The following is a 16,162-nucleotide window of genomic DNA, read 5'->3' as shown; positions in this document are numbered from 1 at the left end:
TCACATACTTACCTGTGCCTGGTGTCTGTTTGCCATTACACATGTGAGCATCATCATCATGAACTTGATCAGACTTGCCTGGTGGGGAAACATGTGCTGACGTTGGTGTGTAATTGAGAAATTCTACCAAACGCCTCCGTTTGAAGGCTACTTGGTTTTCACCACCTAACCGCATTCAGTCAAATACAAATTGGCAACAGCTAACAACTAAAGTGAGATCTCTAAAGCAGGTAGCAACCTTGCTCTAATTTACGATGTTTTCTTCCTGTCAGACTTTTTTTGGAAAGCTCGACAGAGCCAGTGGTGGTTGCCCTGAAAGAGACACACTGATACAAAACATCAGCTGAAAGGATCATGGGTGGACTTTTTAACATGTATTGGAGGATCCAGTTAACAGCTAACACATATCAAAGCTATACATGTACGAAAAATGTGCCGGTACTATTTCATTTAGCAGTAAACCCTGTGGCCTGACAATTTTTTTTTTTTTTTTTTTTTACCTCTCCTAGCTCGACAGAAGCCACAAGAGGTTACACAAAACTGTGACGCCCTTTACACCGCGGGTTTCATTTCCTGCTTTCAATGTACACACACTTGTGTCACTTCCTGTCAGCTATGCATGACATAAAGCTCCGTGATGCTGTCTGGAACCTTAAGCTCCAGGTTTTTCACACACACATATATATATACAGTATATATACATATATATATACAAAGTTTATATATATATATATATATGTATATTATGGGCAGTGTATTAAAAAAAAAGAGTCATGGGAAGTGACAGTGCAGTGCAGCATCTCCTTGATTGACAGCATCTGTGTGTGACCGCCCACCCGCCTTTTTTTTTTCTTTTTCTGGTTAGGTTTGAGAAGGGACGTATCTACACCTTCATCGGAGAGGTGGTCGTCTCCGTCAACCCGTACAGACAAATGGACATTTACGGGAAAGATACAATAGACGCGTACAGGGGCCGGGAGCTGTACGAAAACCCTCCTCACCTGTACGCCGTGTCCGACGCTGCCTACAAGGCCATGAAGAGACGGGCCAAAGACACCTGCATTGTCATTTCAGGTCCGTATCTCCCACTGATTAAAATGACAATTAATATAGATATATATATATACACACACCAATCAGCCATAACATTAAAACCACTGACAGGAGAAGTAAATATTGATGAAGGCTCCCAACCCTAACCCTAAACCCTAAATTGGCATTCATTTAGCCATGCAGCCTGACACAGTCACACAAAAACAGTTTAAGAACAACTCAAAACTGATCCACAGAGACCCACCCTCCCTTTAATGCCTCCCACTAACAACATCCTGTTCCCTGATTCAGACATTCTCCGATGAGTCATGACTCTTTAGGAGACACAAGGGAGATCCACACGATATCAGCAGGGTGGTCATAATGTTATGTCTGATCGGTGTCCCTGGGGTCAGGGTGAAGGTGTTAGCTGAGATAGCACCTGTAAAAGCATGAACACATTGCGTAAATATTGTGATGTGCAGATTTCCTGTCCTGATTATCAGAATTGTGAAATCTTGTGAAAATTTTTTTTGTGCTTTAGGTGAAAGTGGGGCAGGAAAAACAGAAGCCAGTAAATACATCATGCAGTACATCGCAGCCATCACAAACCCGAGCCAACGGGCGGAGGTCGAGAGGTGAGGTTTCTTTCGCTTTTTATATATTTTTATACCGGTGACTTATAGGACGAGCCTCACAAAGCCCGCGCTGCGCCCTCCAGTAAATATCCGCGTCATTCGAGATCTGATGCCATAAATCACCTTTCTCTCTAACTCCATTTCACCTCCCCGGTGACCCCGCGCATTTCCATCATCAACGGCAACCGAAATCCGATAAATCAGCGTGAAGAATGTGCTGCTCAAATCCAACTGCGTGCTGGAGGCCTTCGGGAACGCCAAGACGAATCGCAACGACAACTCCAGCCGCTTCGGCAAGTACATGGACATCAACTTCAACTTCAACGGCGATCCCACCGGAGGCCACATCAACAACTACCTGCTGGAGAAGGTGAGGATGTGGTTTAACTACAGACTCTACAGGAGAAGTTCTGCCCATTTAGTTTTTGAATTACATCTTCTCTCTGGAACATGAATGTTTCATGAGGTTGTCGACAAAGAGGTGTGAGGGAACATCCACGAATAGACGTGTCTGTGAAGCCGGTGTGCCGCTGTGGCCTGCTAATGAATGGCTCACCTGGGGGGGGAGGGTGCGTGATGCTGCCGTATTTATCCGCTCTGTTAAAGAACCGTCTGGCACTCAGAGCCGGTGTGATTTATTCCACGAGGGCAGAACTAACTAATACTCGAACACTGCTGGAAGAAAAAAAAAAACAGCAGGTGGTGATTTTCTCTTATTCCTGTAGATCAGACCCCCCAAACTGATGGAGAGATTAAGCAGGGGGCCCCTACCTACTAGTATATGTGCTCTACATTAAACTCAGCCTGTGCTGTTTATAAATGTACATTATTATTATCATTTTGCATTCAGTATTAAGCTATTCAAATAATACACAGGTACAAATATTTGTTTAACTGCCTCCATTTATCCCTTTATGTGTATAAAGGTAAATAATGATAAATAATGTGTATTTAAACACATTTAAATTTGTGGGGGAAATTAAAAACAAATATATAAAGTATATGAAGAGCTATGCTGTAGATCTAGATGGTACTTTTGAATGCTGCACGCAATATGTCGACGGAAAGCTAATTTTCTTCTGTTTCATCTGTTAAAAGTCATTATAGGAAACAAAACATTTTTTTTTTTTTTTAACTCTGTGCCAACTCTGATTACTCAAGAACAATACCACTTAGTGCAATTCTCACTTTTGCGATGGAAACATCAGAGTCTTGTCTTTCAAAAGAGACCAAGCTCCGTGGACTGTGTTCAATTTACTTTGGCGATGTCCTAATTAGGTGTTTGTTTTTTCATGTAAAAAGGCTAAAATGATAAGAGGTTATAGCTGAGTTTGAAAATACCTTGTACGTCTAAGGGATCATCCAGGGATGTATGATACGGGGCTTGTTTTAGGACAGAAAAGCCTCCTCTGACCTCATTAGAGCTCTGGTTTTCCCCTTTAAAAAACTCTCAATTAGAGTCCATCATGTAACATTGTCTGGGGTCAGTCGACGCTGCTGTATCTTCCCGCTCTGTTAAAGAACCGTCTGGCACTCAGAAGCGGTGTGAATTATGGTGCAATGATTTATTCCCAGAGGGCAGAAATGTTTTCTAAGCCGTCCGGTTTGTCCTGGTTTGTTTTTTGTGTAATGTCTTTAAGAGAAATCCCAAACTGAAACAGCAAAACCCTGATGGAAAAAAAAAATACAGGTGATTAGTTTGAAAACACTCTCCAGCTTCTTTTTAGACACATGTTTTCTCACCAGCAACCATTCTGAGTAATTTTCATTTTTATGATAATAAGAACATAACTGTTGGCTGCATTGTGGAAACATGACATGTTTTTAAGTTCCTAGTATTACTTTCAATCTGACTTTTAGGACTAAAAAGCCTCCTCTATGCTCTTTAGAGCTCCATCGTTGCCATTTATTAGCGTCTTTTAAATATCTGTGGCTAGAGGGTACCCGATGTTCCAGTATTTATCCACCACTGGTAAAATAATTTATCATCAGAAATAACCTCCCTGTTTAGACTTTTTTGACCCACAAGGGAAGTTACTTGGTCATGGTAGCTTAGTTTCACATTAAAAAAAAACACTCTTGGGAACGACAAGTATAAATAAAAATAAAATAAGATTCAAATTCAATAAAAATAAAACAGTATGAGCAAAAAATGCCCATTCTCATGGAGCTACGTGCACTGTGACATATTACCAAGATTATTACCAGGATTACTGTATTTTAATATTACAATATTTTACCGTAACATTAACGATTTAATACTGTAAATCATCATAATACAGTAAATTACTGTGATATATTTACAGTAAATTACTGCAGAATTAATGCAGTTACTGCTACTGGTACTAATTTACTGTAAATTTACAATGAAAATTTGAATAGTGTCGTACTTTTAGATGATGTATGCAAATACAGTCTGAAAACATTGTCCTTTTTAGACGTACGTTTCTTCACCAAAGTGCAGGACTCGTCCAGGAAAGTGTCCATCTTTAATATGTGAATGTAAAACTCCATTATAGCCATAGTACCTGTGCCTATAGTTCCTGAATATTACTTTCACTTTTTCTAATAGGACTAAAAAAAGAAGCTTTAGAGCTCTGTTGTTTGTCATACGTCGGCTCAAAACTGACCTCAATGAGAGCCCGTCGTTTTATGACTAGGTTTGGGGTTAGGATTAGTTCACACCCAATCCCCTGGTTTATTTTAGAAAGAAAAACCTCAAAGTAAAATACGGAAACACAGCTGGAAACAAAAGCTGCTGGTGACTTTGCGTTATTCCTTCTTGAGCTGGGTGGTTCTTTTAAACTCTGAGTGCAAAGGCAGCAGAGTTTTCAGCGAACATCGGGGGAAATATCTGTCTTTGGATGTGACGGTTGACGCCCTTGTGGCCACACGACATGTTTTCTTGAGAATTGCTTTCACTTTTTCTTCCACGACGAAAAAAGAGCCTGTTCTGACCTACTTAAAGCTTTGCTCTTGATGCCAGCTCCACCACCACTGATGTATTAGAAAATTGCCACATCAGTGTATTTTCTTTATTTTTTGTCTCAGTTGACTAATGGCTGCATTTTTATGAATTAATGTGATATCGGTAGATTAGTTCCTTTACCTCCTGAGGTTTGATAAAAGCTGATTATAATCGTCTTGAGCTGGGCAACGTCACAACAAATTCGCTATGATAAAATAGAGAAACAACTTGTCATAATTCTGTGCAAGAGTGTGTGATTTACTACCGCAATCTGTTTTCTGTGATAAAGTCCAGGGTGGTGCAGCAGCAAGACGGCGAGAGGAACTTCCACTCATTTTACCAGGTAAAGTTCAGTCTGGGTCAATGACTGCGCCAAAGCTATGAATGAAATCAAAAATATCTAAATGAACCTGTGCTGTCACAGTTACTGCGTGGAGGCTCAGATGAAATGCTGGAGTCATTCCACCTGCAGAGTGACCCTTCCCTTTATGCCTTCACCCAAGAAGGAGCTGCAGCCACAGTGAGTGTGTCATCTATAGAGTTCCACTGCACCAAAATAGATATTTGTACTTTCTTAAACATCTCCACCCACATCAGAAGTCTCACTTTTTTTTGTGTGTGGATGTTTTATTGTTAACAAATTGATTGATTGATTGACTGATTTTTTTAGAAAACAGATGAATTCACATTGAAAGAGCTGATCAGTTAGTTGCTTCCTTTCTTTTCTCCAGACGTCCAACAACGATCGCTCGAGCCACAAAGCCGTGATGAGCGCACTGGGTGTTATCGGCTTCTCACAGGAGGAGATTTCCTCCATCTATCAGATCCTCGCCTCCATTTTACTTTTGGTAAGTTAGAGTCTGTTAGGTAGGCAGGTAGGTTAGTAGATAGGTTAGTAGGTAGGTAGGTAGGTTGATAAGTGTCTATGTCTGTATATAAGTATGTGGGTAGGTAGGTAGGTAGGTAGGTAGGTAGGTAGGTAGGTAGGGATTTATGTTGGTAGATAGGTATGTGTATATGTTTATGTGTATGTAGTTAGGTAGGTAGGTTAGTAGGTAGGTAGGTAGGTATGTATGTAGGAAGGTATGTAGGTATGTGGGTAAGTAGGTAGATAGGTGTGTAGGTAGATTAGTAGGTAGGTAGGTATGAATGTAGATAGGTTGGGATTTATGTTGGTAGATAGGTATGTATGTACAGTATGTATGTATGTAGGTAGGTAGGTAGGTAGATTAGTAGGTAGGTATGTATGTAGGTATGTGGGTAAGTAGGTAGTAGGTAGGTAGGTAGGTATGAATGTATGTATATATGTATGTATGTATATATGTATGTATGTATGTATGTATGTAGGTAGGTAGGTAAGTAGGTAGATTAGTAGGTAGGTATGTATGTAGGTATGTGGGTAGGTAGGTAAGTAGGTAGATTAGTAGGTAGGTAGCTATGTATGCAGATAGGTTGGGATTTATGTTGGTAGATAGGTATGTTTGTATGTATGTAGGTAGGTAGGTAGGTGAGCAGGTATGTAGGAAGATTAGTAGGTAGGTATGTGGGTAAGTAGGTAGATAGGTGTGTAGGTAGATTAGTAGGTAAGTAGGTAGGTAGATAGGTAGGTATGAATGTATGTATGTAGGTATGTGGGTAGGTAGGTAAGAAGGTGGATTAGTAGGTAGGTATATAGGTAGGTAGGTATGTACGTATGTAGGTAGATAGGTAGGTTGGATAGATAGGTTGGTAGGTAGGTATGAATGTAGGTATGTGGGTAGGTATATATGCAGGTAGGTAGGTAGGTAGGTTTGTAAATTTATTGTCATGCATACCCTGTTATAGGACTAGAATCACGTACATCTCAAACATACCACAGGATGTGAATGTATTGGTTTTTTTTTTTCAGGGCAATCTGCAGTTTGAGAGTGATGGTGAGAGCGTTCAAATCGTGGGACTAGACGCTGTGCAGCACATCTCTGAGCTGACGGCCACCGATCTGGAAAGCGTCAGTAAGAGTCTCCTGTACCGAACCGTGGCCACCGGCGGCGGAGAGGTCATCGAGAAGGGGCACACAGCACAGGACGCCTGCTTTGGAAGGGATGCGTTTGCCAAGGTGCTGATCACACAACCTTCTTTTTTTGGCTTTAACGTCTTAATAACAACTACACTGTTGCTGACCTGTTAAACACATTGTCTTCTCTCCCTGCGGCAGGCTCTCTACGAGAGGCTTTTTGGCTGGATCGTAAGCCGCATCAACGGTATCATCGAAGTGAAAGACTACAACCCAGTGCTTCATGGGAAGAACACTGTGATCGGAGTGCTGGACATCTACGGCTTTGAGATCTTTGACAACAACAGGTTTGTGTTTTTATCTACGCCTCCGTCCCCCTCTTTACTTTTCTGTTCTTTCATCATTGCCGGTGTTGCTCAAGCTTTTGTCACTCTGTCTGTTGGCCAGTTTTGAACAGTTCTGCATCAACTACTGCAACGAGAAGCTGCAGCAGCTTTTCATCGAACTCATCCTCCGACAGGAACAAGGCGAATATCAGAGAGAAGGCATCACCTGGCAACACGTGAGAAAAACACAAACAGTAACACGAGATTATCGTCACGTCTAAAACAAACAAAAAAAAACTGTTTCACACATAAAGCCACACTGCTGCTCTGCTACTTGCAACCTCCAGTGACCCTGTTTAATTTTTATATAGTTAACTTATGACTCACAGCATCCTGGTTTTGCATCATATCACAGTGCCTCCATGATACAGCCCTAACCCTGACCCTAACACCTGCAGATCGCAGGACATACTTAATGAGCAATCTGTCAAAAAAATTCTCTAGATGATGTTTCATTAAAAAATACTTGTGCCTTTATTTAAGCAGAGTTGATATTTAATTTTATATTATTACTTACGCTTGCAGGTTTATAAATAAAGGCTTTTATCGACACATTCTGAGGCAGATTGTTCCCTTAGTATGAGCTTGAAGTTTTCTTCCTGTTAAAAGGGAAGAAACCTTTAGCCTTAAATGTGGTTTTTGCTTCTGCCGTGTGAGACATTTATTTTTATGCTCTCTAAAAACGCCACACTAACGCTACTCGGGTTAAGTTTTGTTTCTACTTCAGGCTTCAATGACAACTGAGCATTTCGTCGAAGATGAGTCGTATAAATGTTCGTAGCTTCGAACCTCCTCAGTTAATCTTTCCTCGATGTGTCCAATCTTTATCGATCCAAAACACTTTGATGTGTCGTCTCGATGCGTGCAATAAGTGATAGACGAGATTAGCAGCATAAGTTTGAACCGTAGGCTTTAATAGCGTCTAAATTGTTAAATTAATTCAAAAAATGGGGAAGAGCTGTTGTGTGAGAACATGAATGAAGAAAAGAGAAGTAAACCGATGCATCATGAACAAACAACTAGGTTGGTTCTCATTTAGTGTCAGTTAATATTAATTTATGCTGTATTTTTCGATGAAGTCATACCTTAAGTTACTTCTTAAGTTACGTTCTGGAGGGCAGATAAGTATGTGGATGTTGTTGTTTTGGTGTAGTTGGTGTAGGTCAGTAACTATCTCAGTTCCAACAGAATATTTGTGATCACCCCTTGGTATCTTTTTAACGTCCAGTTGAAATTGAAAAACATGCTCGTTAGGTTCACCGGTGATTCTACATGTGATTGTGAGTGGTTAGCCCCTGAGATAGACTAGAGACCTGTCCAGGGTGAACCTCTCCTCTCACCCAGTGACAGCTGTTACAAAAAATTAATGAATGAAACTGAAAAGCTCAAACTCACATTAATTAGCACAAGTAATATGAGGCTGCCTGTGTCATTAAATATCCAAAAACAACTGGACTTCAGTTTCCTTCAAAACCAATCCTCTTATTCATCATTTCTTTATGACAGGAGGAGGCTGAGTGCAGCTTTTTTTAACCAATTCTATTGTGCTCTTTTCAGATCGATTACTTCAACAACCAGATCATCGTCGACCTCGTGGAGCAGCCCCACAAAGGCATCATCTCCATCCTGGATGAAGCTTGCCTCACTGTGGGAAACGTCACCGACACAGTCTGCCTGGACAGCATGGACACCAAACTGGCCCAGCATCCTCACTACACCTCCCGCAAGGTGAGAAAAAACCCCCTCAGGGTCTGACAGGCTTCAAAGAGTTCAGATTCACTCTCTCTGTCATTCTCAGTCAGCTTGTCACTGATGTCTACAACGGAGCACGAGATAACAGTGTGATTTTTTATTTTTTTTTTTTACCAGCTGTTGATAATATTAGGGAGATTAAAAAGAAAAGCACTCTCTACTGAGTCTGTCATTTGCTTTGACCTCTCACCATGAAACTGAGAAAAAAAAAAAAAAGGGAATCTGCAACTCGTCAGACTTCACTGAGTGGGAAGTGTTGATTTGTTGCTGCTGGCATGTTCTCCTCTGACTTACAGTAAAAAGGAAGAGATCTTATTTTCAGCCATAAAGAGGAGATTCTGTTTTGAACATTTCACTGGAGTCACGCTGTAAACACACAAACGCGCACATCTAGTAAAGCCGTGAACATAACGTCTGATGACTCAGAAAATCAGTAAATATAGTTCACTGTTAATTAAAGGAACCAAAAGAACATGTGGGATCTTGACTCTGTGTCATGTTGAAACCGTATCCCAAAGGAAGAAGTAGAACCAGGGAGATCGTATTAGACCGTATGCTCTACTACTCCCCCTCCACTTCCATGAGAACTGATCAGCCACAACATTAAAACCACTGACGTGAAGTGAAGTGAATGACCATCTTGTGACAATACGTTGCTGGGAAACTTTTGGACCTGACGTCCGTTGGTTTGTACTTCCCGTAGCAATGACACTCCTTGATGTCATTAGGAATAACTCAAAAAACAAGACAGGAGAAAATATTAGGAAGGTGGTCATAATGTTATGCCTGATCGGTGTACATAGATAAACCCATCACAGGATAAATGCACCTCTTTCCATTGTAAACATACCAATTTATATGTAAATTCGATTTAAAATGTTTAAGGAAGTGTACCTGGATGCAGTTGTGTTTGTAGTCAACAGAGGGCAGAGCTCCTCCACTAATTCTCCTCCCGTTCCCTCCTCTCTAAGAACCTGACATCTGTACACGTCAAAACCTCTGACCCACATGTAATGAAATAATAGCTCACCCGTTTGCTGTCAGCTTATTCTTTGTATTTGTTTTTTTTTTTTTGCTCTTCTAGCTCTGCCCCACCGACAAAACCATGGACTTTAAGAAGCACTTCCGCATTCGCCACTATGCCGGAGATGTCACGTGAGTCGCTCCCACGTTAAAACACTTTGTCGTTAGTCTGTGGCTGAAGTGTTGAGTCAGTTTATGATTGGCTTCAGTCATCGATTGTCTGTGAAAAAAGATTTTAACTTTTAATATTCCCAATCACTGTGATATTAAGAAAGATCTTGGCTTTGTGAATGGGAGGATTTGTTGAGGCGAAGGATTTGTACGATGGATAAATCATATATATTCATGCTCCGAAAGTGCAATTCATTTTTAGTTTTAGAAGTTTTGTTTTTTTTGTTTCCTTCTTCACTGATGCTCCACTTCCTCAATGTGCTCACTGGATTTAAGACGAGGGCCCTGACCGGCGGTCACCCGCCATGGCTTTGGTTTCAAAAGATCCCCACAGCTCACGTGTACTGCCCTCAATCTAGAGAGGGGAAGGACATTAATATGTCAAGGGAAAATGAAAGGGGATGGGGAGGAGGAGGAGGAGGAGGAGGAGCAGGGGCAGGGACGGAGGCAGCTGATGAGACAATTTTGTCCCTGTTAGATACAGCGGCAGCAGCAGTAATCGAGGAGAGTTGGGTTTATTGAGGTTCTTTTACTCTGGGAAATCCAGGCTAACAGGATGTCGGCCACAAAAACAGAGCATTATTGAGCACATCTGAAGCTCAGCACAGCGTGTTTGCTTTTTCTCTTAACCGGAAAGGAGAACGTACCTTATGTATGTTCAGTCTTTTTCTTTTTTTAACATAGATTTAAGGTCACTGATCCATGTTTTCACTGAGGATGAATCTATTTTCTATATCAATATATATATGAATTGATAGTAAGACTTCTGATCAGTTTGGAGTGGATGGACATGAGTTGTTTATATATATATATAAGTTCTTCATTTGTATGGTTATTGACAGTATATAAATGTTAAATGTTAAGTGTTAAATCTAAATGTAAATTTTAAATATTAACATTTACATTTAGATATAACATTTGGATTTAACATTTGGTAAATGTGATAAAAAATTGACTTTGAAACTCACACCCACCTCATTTTTTTAGTATTTGGAGCTAAATTCAGGAAAAATTGTGTGTTCATTTTAACATGCACAACTTTACAAATGGCGCCCCATAGTTTTGCACCTCAAACTGTTTTTTAAATTAAACAAATGATGACTTAAGACGCGGGTCTTACTTAATCTGCATGTAGACATTGTATTTCCGTAGCATGGTCAAAAGACATCAAGTTCATCTTTTAAAAGATCAAAAAAGTATGTAAATATTCTCAGTATTTACCCTTAGAAAAGGTTGGACCCCCTTTTGTGTTGACTGGATATTTTCCCTTTTTTTGGGCCATTCTCTGTAAACCCTACAGATGGTTGTGTGTGAAAATCCCAGTAGATCAGCAGTTTCTGAAATACTCAGACCAGCCCGCAACAAAGGCACCAACAACTATACCACATTCAAAGTCACTTAAATCCCCTTTCTTCCTCATTCTCATGCTCGGCTTGAACTTCAGCAAGTTGTCTTGATCACCTCTACATAAATAAATGTATTGAATTGTAGCCATGTGTTGGCTGATTAGTGATTTGTGTTAACAAGCGATTGAACAGGTGTACCTAATAAAGTGGCCAGTGAGTGTATATATGACCACTTCGTCAGCATAAAAAAAAACTACTATGATGAATTCAGTCGATCCTTTCAGTGGAATAGCTTCGATTAGTGGCTCCATTAATGTTTGAGTTTGCAGTGCTGACTAGGTTGAAGATACTGTCATAGCTTATTACTTTTATTAAAACCTTTACTGTTAGAGTTGTGAAGACAATGGTACAAGCCGAGCTAAGCTAAAGAGCTTCTGGGTTTGCCAACTGATCACTAGTAAACGTAATTCCTAATCAATATTCATATCTTTTAATGACTTTAGTCGTTTCCTAATGGACAGCATCATCTCTGCCACCACGACCCCCCTTGCACTTTGTTTTATTTATGCTCTACATATGATGTCTCTGCAAATTGAATGTGTGCTGCCGTCTTCTTCGCCAGGTCACCGTTTAAAAAAGAGATTATTGCTTTGATAGTTTGTCATGCGGGAAATATTTATATTTTGAAACCAGATCTCCACAGGTTGTAAATGCACTTAAACACGAACACATGACAGACGTGTCGTATTAATGACGGACGTCCGTCCCTGTCACCGCGTGTCCCCATCAGCCCCATCAGCTCACCTCAGGGCCACGTCCGTGTCTCTCCAGCTGAGCTGTCACCTCTCGTATATATTTCTTCCCGTTGGCACCATCCCCTGTCCCATCCCATCCCGTCTGAGTCTATCCCTGCTCTGGCTAAATATACTCTCAGCCTCACCCCCGCCCCCTCCTCCTCCTCCTCCTCCTCCTCCTCACCACCACCACCACCGCTGCTCTTACCAAATCACCACTATCACAAGCTTTGACCTACTTCGCTCCCCCCTCCTCTTCCTCCTCCTCCTCCTCTTTCTCTTTCCTCTTATCCCGTTTCCTCTTTTACTCCTTGTTCTCCTTCTGCCGCCCTCACCTGGCTCTCTTCGCTATCCACTCTTTAAATTCCCTGCAGTGTTGCAGACTGCACATGTAGCACTTTGAGGAAATACAATAATAATACACGCTTACTCCACAACTTTATGTTGCAAGACATCTCACGTCTCAGCATGTGTTCCCTTTCACCTTGCACCAGCCAGCGCTCTCCTTGCAGCAGCCTTGACCTTCATACTTAAATATCCTCTCCTCTAAATCTTCCTCTCGTCTCTGGAGAACCTTTATGTCTACATGTCCTTTCCTGTCTGTGCTGTCCCACCATTTGTCCTGTCTCGTCCTGTCCCGGTAGCTGAGTGTTGTGGTTTGTTATTGTGCGCTCCAAATTGCTTTTTCACACTCTGTTCTCTCTTCGGCGAGCTTCCCGGAGTCTGGTCAGGTGGTTTTTTCGGCCTCCGTGAGCCAAGGGGACACATCTGTCATAGCCAGCCTCCGCTTCTTTGCCTCCAGATGTGACAGCCTGGGACACACTCACAGACAGGGCTGTGAAGACTACATGTGACATGCTGTATGCGTGTTTTTGTTTGTCGGAGAGGAAGACAGAGGAGAGAAGAAGTAAATGAAATGCATGTGTGGATGAGAGTGAAAGATTAAATTCTGATTTAAAGACATTGTTTTATTGCTAAGGGTAAATACTGAGGATATTTCTATACTTTGTTGGTTTAATCTAAAGATTAAACTGATGTCTTTTGGCCCTGTTATGGAAGTACAATGTCTACATGCAGATTAAGTAAGACCCACTTCTTAAATTAAAAATCAATTTGAGGTGCAAAAATATGGGGCGCCGTTTTTTAAGTTGCGTCTGTTAAAATGAACACACAATTTTTCCTGCATTTAGCTCCAAAATATGAGAACAAAAGAGGTGTGAATTTTTCAAGTCGAACTAACTGTTAAATCCAAATGTTAAATCTAAATGTTAAATATAAATGTTAAATATAAATGTAATTGTTAAATGTAAATGTAATTGTTAAATGTAAACGTATATGTTAATATTTAACATTTACATTCATATTTAACATTTAACATTTAGATTTAACATTCACATTCATATTTAACATTTAGATTTAACATTTTATTTATATAACCGTACAAATGAAGAACTTCCAAAGCAAGCGATGAAACAAAATTGATGCTGGCAAGAAAAAATCTCTTTTAACAAAAGGAAACCTTGAGCAGAACCTCAAGCTCATATGCGGGAACTCATCTGTGTGAGGATGGCTGGGTAATGAGTACACGATGTAGTTGCTGCATGTTACATGAGACACTGGTGATGAATATAAACGAATGAACTGAGCTAGCATTCAAAATATCATTAGAAACATCTAGTGGATATACAGAGTCTTTGAAGAGTTACTGTTATAGGAAGAAATAAGGGCACGGACAGGGCATAAAACTCTATTACAGGCTGCTATAATGACTGAATATGAGAGGTATCATAAGAAGGTTGAATTATGCATTCAGGTAGGAGTGGATAATTATGAGCTATTAACGCCGGAAAGGTCGATGAGGCCAGGACCACAGATGAGTATGTGGGGCTTTGCAGTTCAGAGACTCCAGGACAGAGAAGACACTGACAAGGAGACGGGTGGGGGAGGATAAATGAGATGGACAGAGTGACACACGGCTAATGACATGTTTTACAGTAGCAGCAGCAGCATATGACTGCATGGTTAACAAGAGGGAAGAAATGAAAGTAGGAGACAGGTGCTCGGTGCATTATGGGAAGTCTCCACGGCAGCCTTGACCTATAGCAGCACCACTAAGGGACGTTTCTGGGTCACCTGAGACAACCCTAATAAAAAAATAAAAAAGTTTTGAGCTTAAGAATGAAAATAAATAAATGAAAGCTGAACTTTGTAGCAGAACATTTTCTGTCCCTAACAATCAGATATAACCCGACAGCCCTGTAAGCGCTAACTTTAGGCTTGACTGTAGCAGGCTAAACTTGTAAAACCATTTATATTTGTGCTCTGGTGCGTTGACATCATTCTCTAATTATGCTGCTAAAATTTCCATGACATGTAGTTAAGTATCTGGGGAGCTGGATGTCATTTCTGTGGTGCAGGGTATGGATCTACAAATGAAGCTTCAGGCTGAGAACCACTGAAACTATATTACTCATTATCTTTAGTGCAAAGTGCAAAGCAGGGTTTGAATGCAGATCTTTTGTTGTGGATTATTTTTGTCTGTAAATGGATTTAAAAATCTGTGCTTTTTTTTTTTTTCTGCCATGGATATAAAGGATGCTTATTTTTGTTATGTTCTAACCCTGTCCATGTTGTGGATGTGAGACTAGAGAGGTTTATTTGAGGCAACGCTTACACTAGAGCAGGCGCTTACCCTGTGGCTAGACAGCTTATGTAACTGTGCCTTACAGTGTGTCTGTGACTCCCCACTGATGCCTCATCCAAATCAAATGAACAGTTTGTAGAAAGAAAGAAAGAAAAAGACAAGAAAAGCAAAGGCAAAAAGTTCCTCATTTCTAAATCGACAAAGTAGCATGAGTATTGTCGTAATATTTTCACCAGTGGAGCCGTGGAGGAGAGAACGGAGCCGATGATGATGACGTCTGAATCTTAGATACTGTTTAAACTGTCTCACTTCCTGTCCAACTTTCTTGTAATTTTAACATCTCTAACCTCCCTCCTCCCTTTGAACTACTTCTGTATCATCTTGATAACTTACTTTCTCCGTCTACATCTGTTGCAGATATTCCGTCGAGGGCTTTTTGGACAAAAACAAGGACCTGCTATTCCAAGATTTCAAGCGCCTCATGTACAACAGGTGCCAAATGCAATCGTCACTCGCATTTTCTTTTCCAACATCACGATGCTCTTGACAGTTCAGTAACTGGGTTATAGCATGTAAATGAGTTTATTCTCCACCCTGCCTCCTAGCCTAGTTCATCGTGTCCTCTCTTTGGTCTTTACCCCTGTTCTCTTGCCTCTCCCTGTCATAGCGCCAACCCGGTCCTAAAGGAGATGTGGCCAGATGGTCAGATGAGCATCACAGAGGTCACCAAGCGACCTTTGACTGCAGCCACCATGTTCAAGAACTCCATTGTGGCTTTGGTTGATAAACTGGCCTGCAAGGTCAGTAGTTTGTGATTGTGATGGATTTCCTGTTTCCTTTCCTTAACCCCCTGGGAGTAGTTGTGAATCAAATTCAACGATGGGATAAAGATTCTTTCTTTCAAGTATAATGGTTTTCCCTTTGGTTTCTAGTTGTGCACAACTAAATAACTCATGCCATCATGATGTAGGCCTATATATTTTAGGCTAAATACAAATAAATAACTACATTTAAAATGAATTTGCAATATGAATTAAAAGTTAAAAAGTTACAAGAAACTTTGTTTTTTACAATCTTTAACAATATTTGTATTTAACCCAGTTCAATAAATGAATTTAAAAATACTAGCTGCTCCAAGATGTAGGCCTACTAGCTTAGGTTAGCAGCAGTTACCGAGTTTGGCTAAGCTAGTTAGCTCGTTAGCTAGTTTCCCCTGACAACAAAATAACGGAATTATCGAGACATGATTTCCTCAAATGGATATTTTAACCAACGAATTCTTTTAACTAAAACATTAAAAGTAAGTAAATTTAGATGTATCTTTAACTAAATGTTATCTAGAGTTGTCTCCCTAGCTAACAATCTATATGGCTATCTTGCGTTAGCTTAGCTGTCTTGTTAGCTATAGCAGTTGT

At 40.5% G+C, this 16,162-nt stretch overlaps 1 protein-coding gene across 1 annotated transcript in view; it reads left to right on the top strand.

Moving 5' to 3' along the window:
• myo1g (myosin IG) overlaps positions 1–16,162 on the top strand; it is a 53,770-nt gene that overhangs the window by 917 nt on the left and 36,691 nt on the right. Inside the window, exons 2-14 of the mRNA XM_047605708.1 lie at positions 866–1,074; positions 1,577–1,670; positions 1,875–2,040; positions 4,928–4,981; positions 5,063–5,158; positions 5,370–5,486; positions 6,527–6,733; positions 6,833–6,978; positions 7,079–7,193; positions 8,575–8,745; positions 9,854–9,924; positions 15,165–15,239; positions 15,415–15,547. Of these exons, the coding sequence (XP_047461664.1) occupies positions 866–1,074; positions 1,577–1,670; positions 1,875–2,040; positions 4,928–4,981; positions 5,063–5,158; positions 5,370–5,486; positions 6,527–6,733; positions 6,833–6,978; positions 7,079–7,193; positions 8,575–8,745; positions 9,854–9,924; positions 15,165–15,239; positions 15,415–15,547 (1,654 nt within the window). The remainder of the gene's footprint in view (positions 1–865; positions 1,075–1,576; positions 1,671–1,874; positions 2,041–4,927; positions 4,982–5,062; positions 5,159–5,369; positions 5,487–6,526; positions 6,734–6,832; positions 6,979–7,078; positions 7,194–8,574; positions 8,746–9,853; positions 9,925–15,164; positions 15,240–15,414; positions 15,548–16,162) is intronic.

Source organism: Mugil cephalus, chromosome 14 (genome assembly GCF_022458985.1).
Source record: "Mugil cephalus isolate CIBA_MC_2020 chromosome 14, CIBA_Mcephalus_1.1, whole genome shotgun sequence".
Lineage (NCBI taxonomy): Eukaryota > Metazoa > Chordata > Actinopteri > Mugiliformes > Mugilidae > Mugil > Mugil cephalus.
Note: the sequence above shows the minus strand (reverse complement) of the source record. Positions and strands in the feature narration are given on the sequence as shown.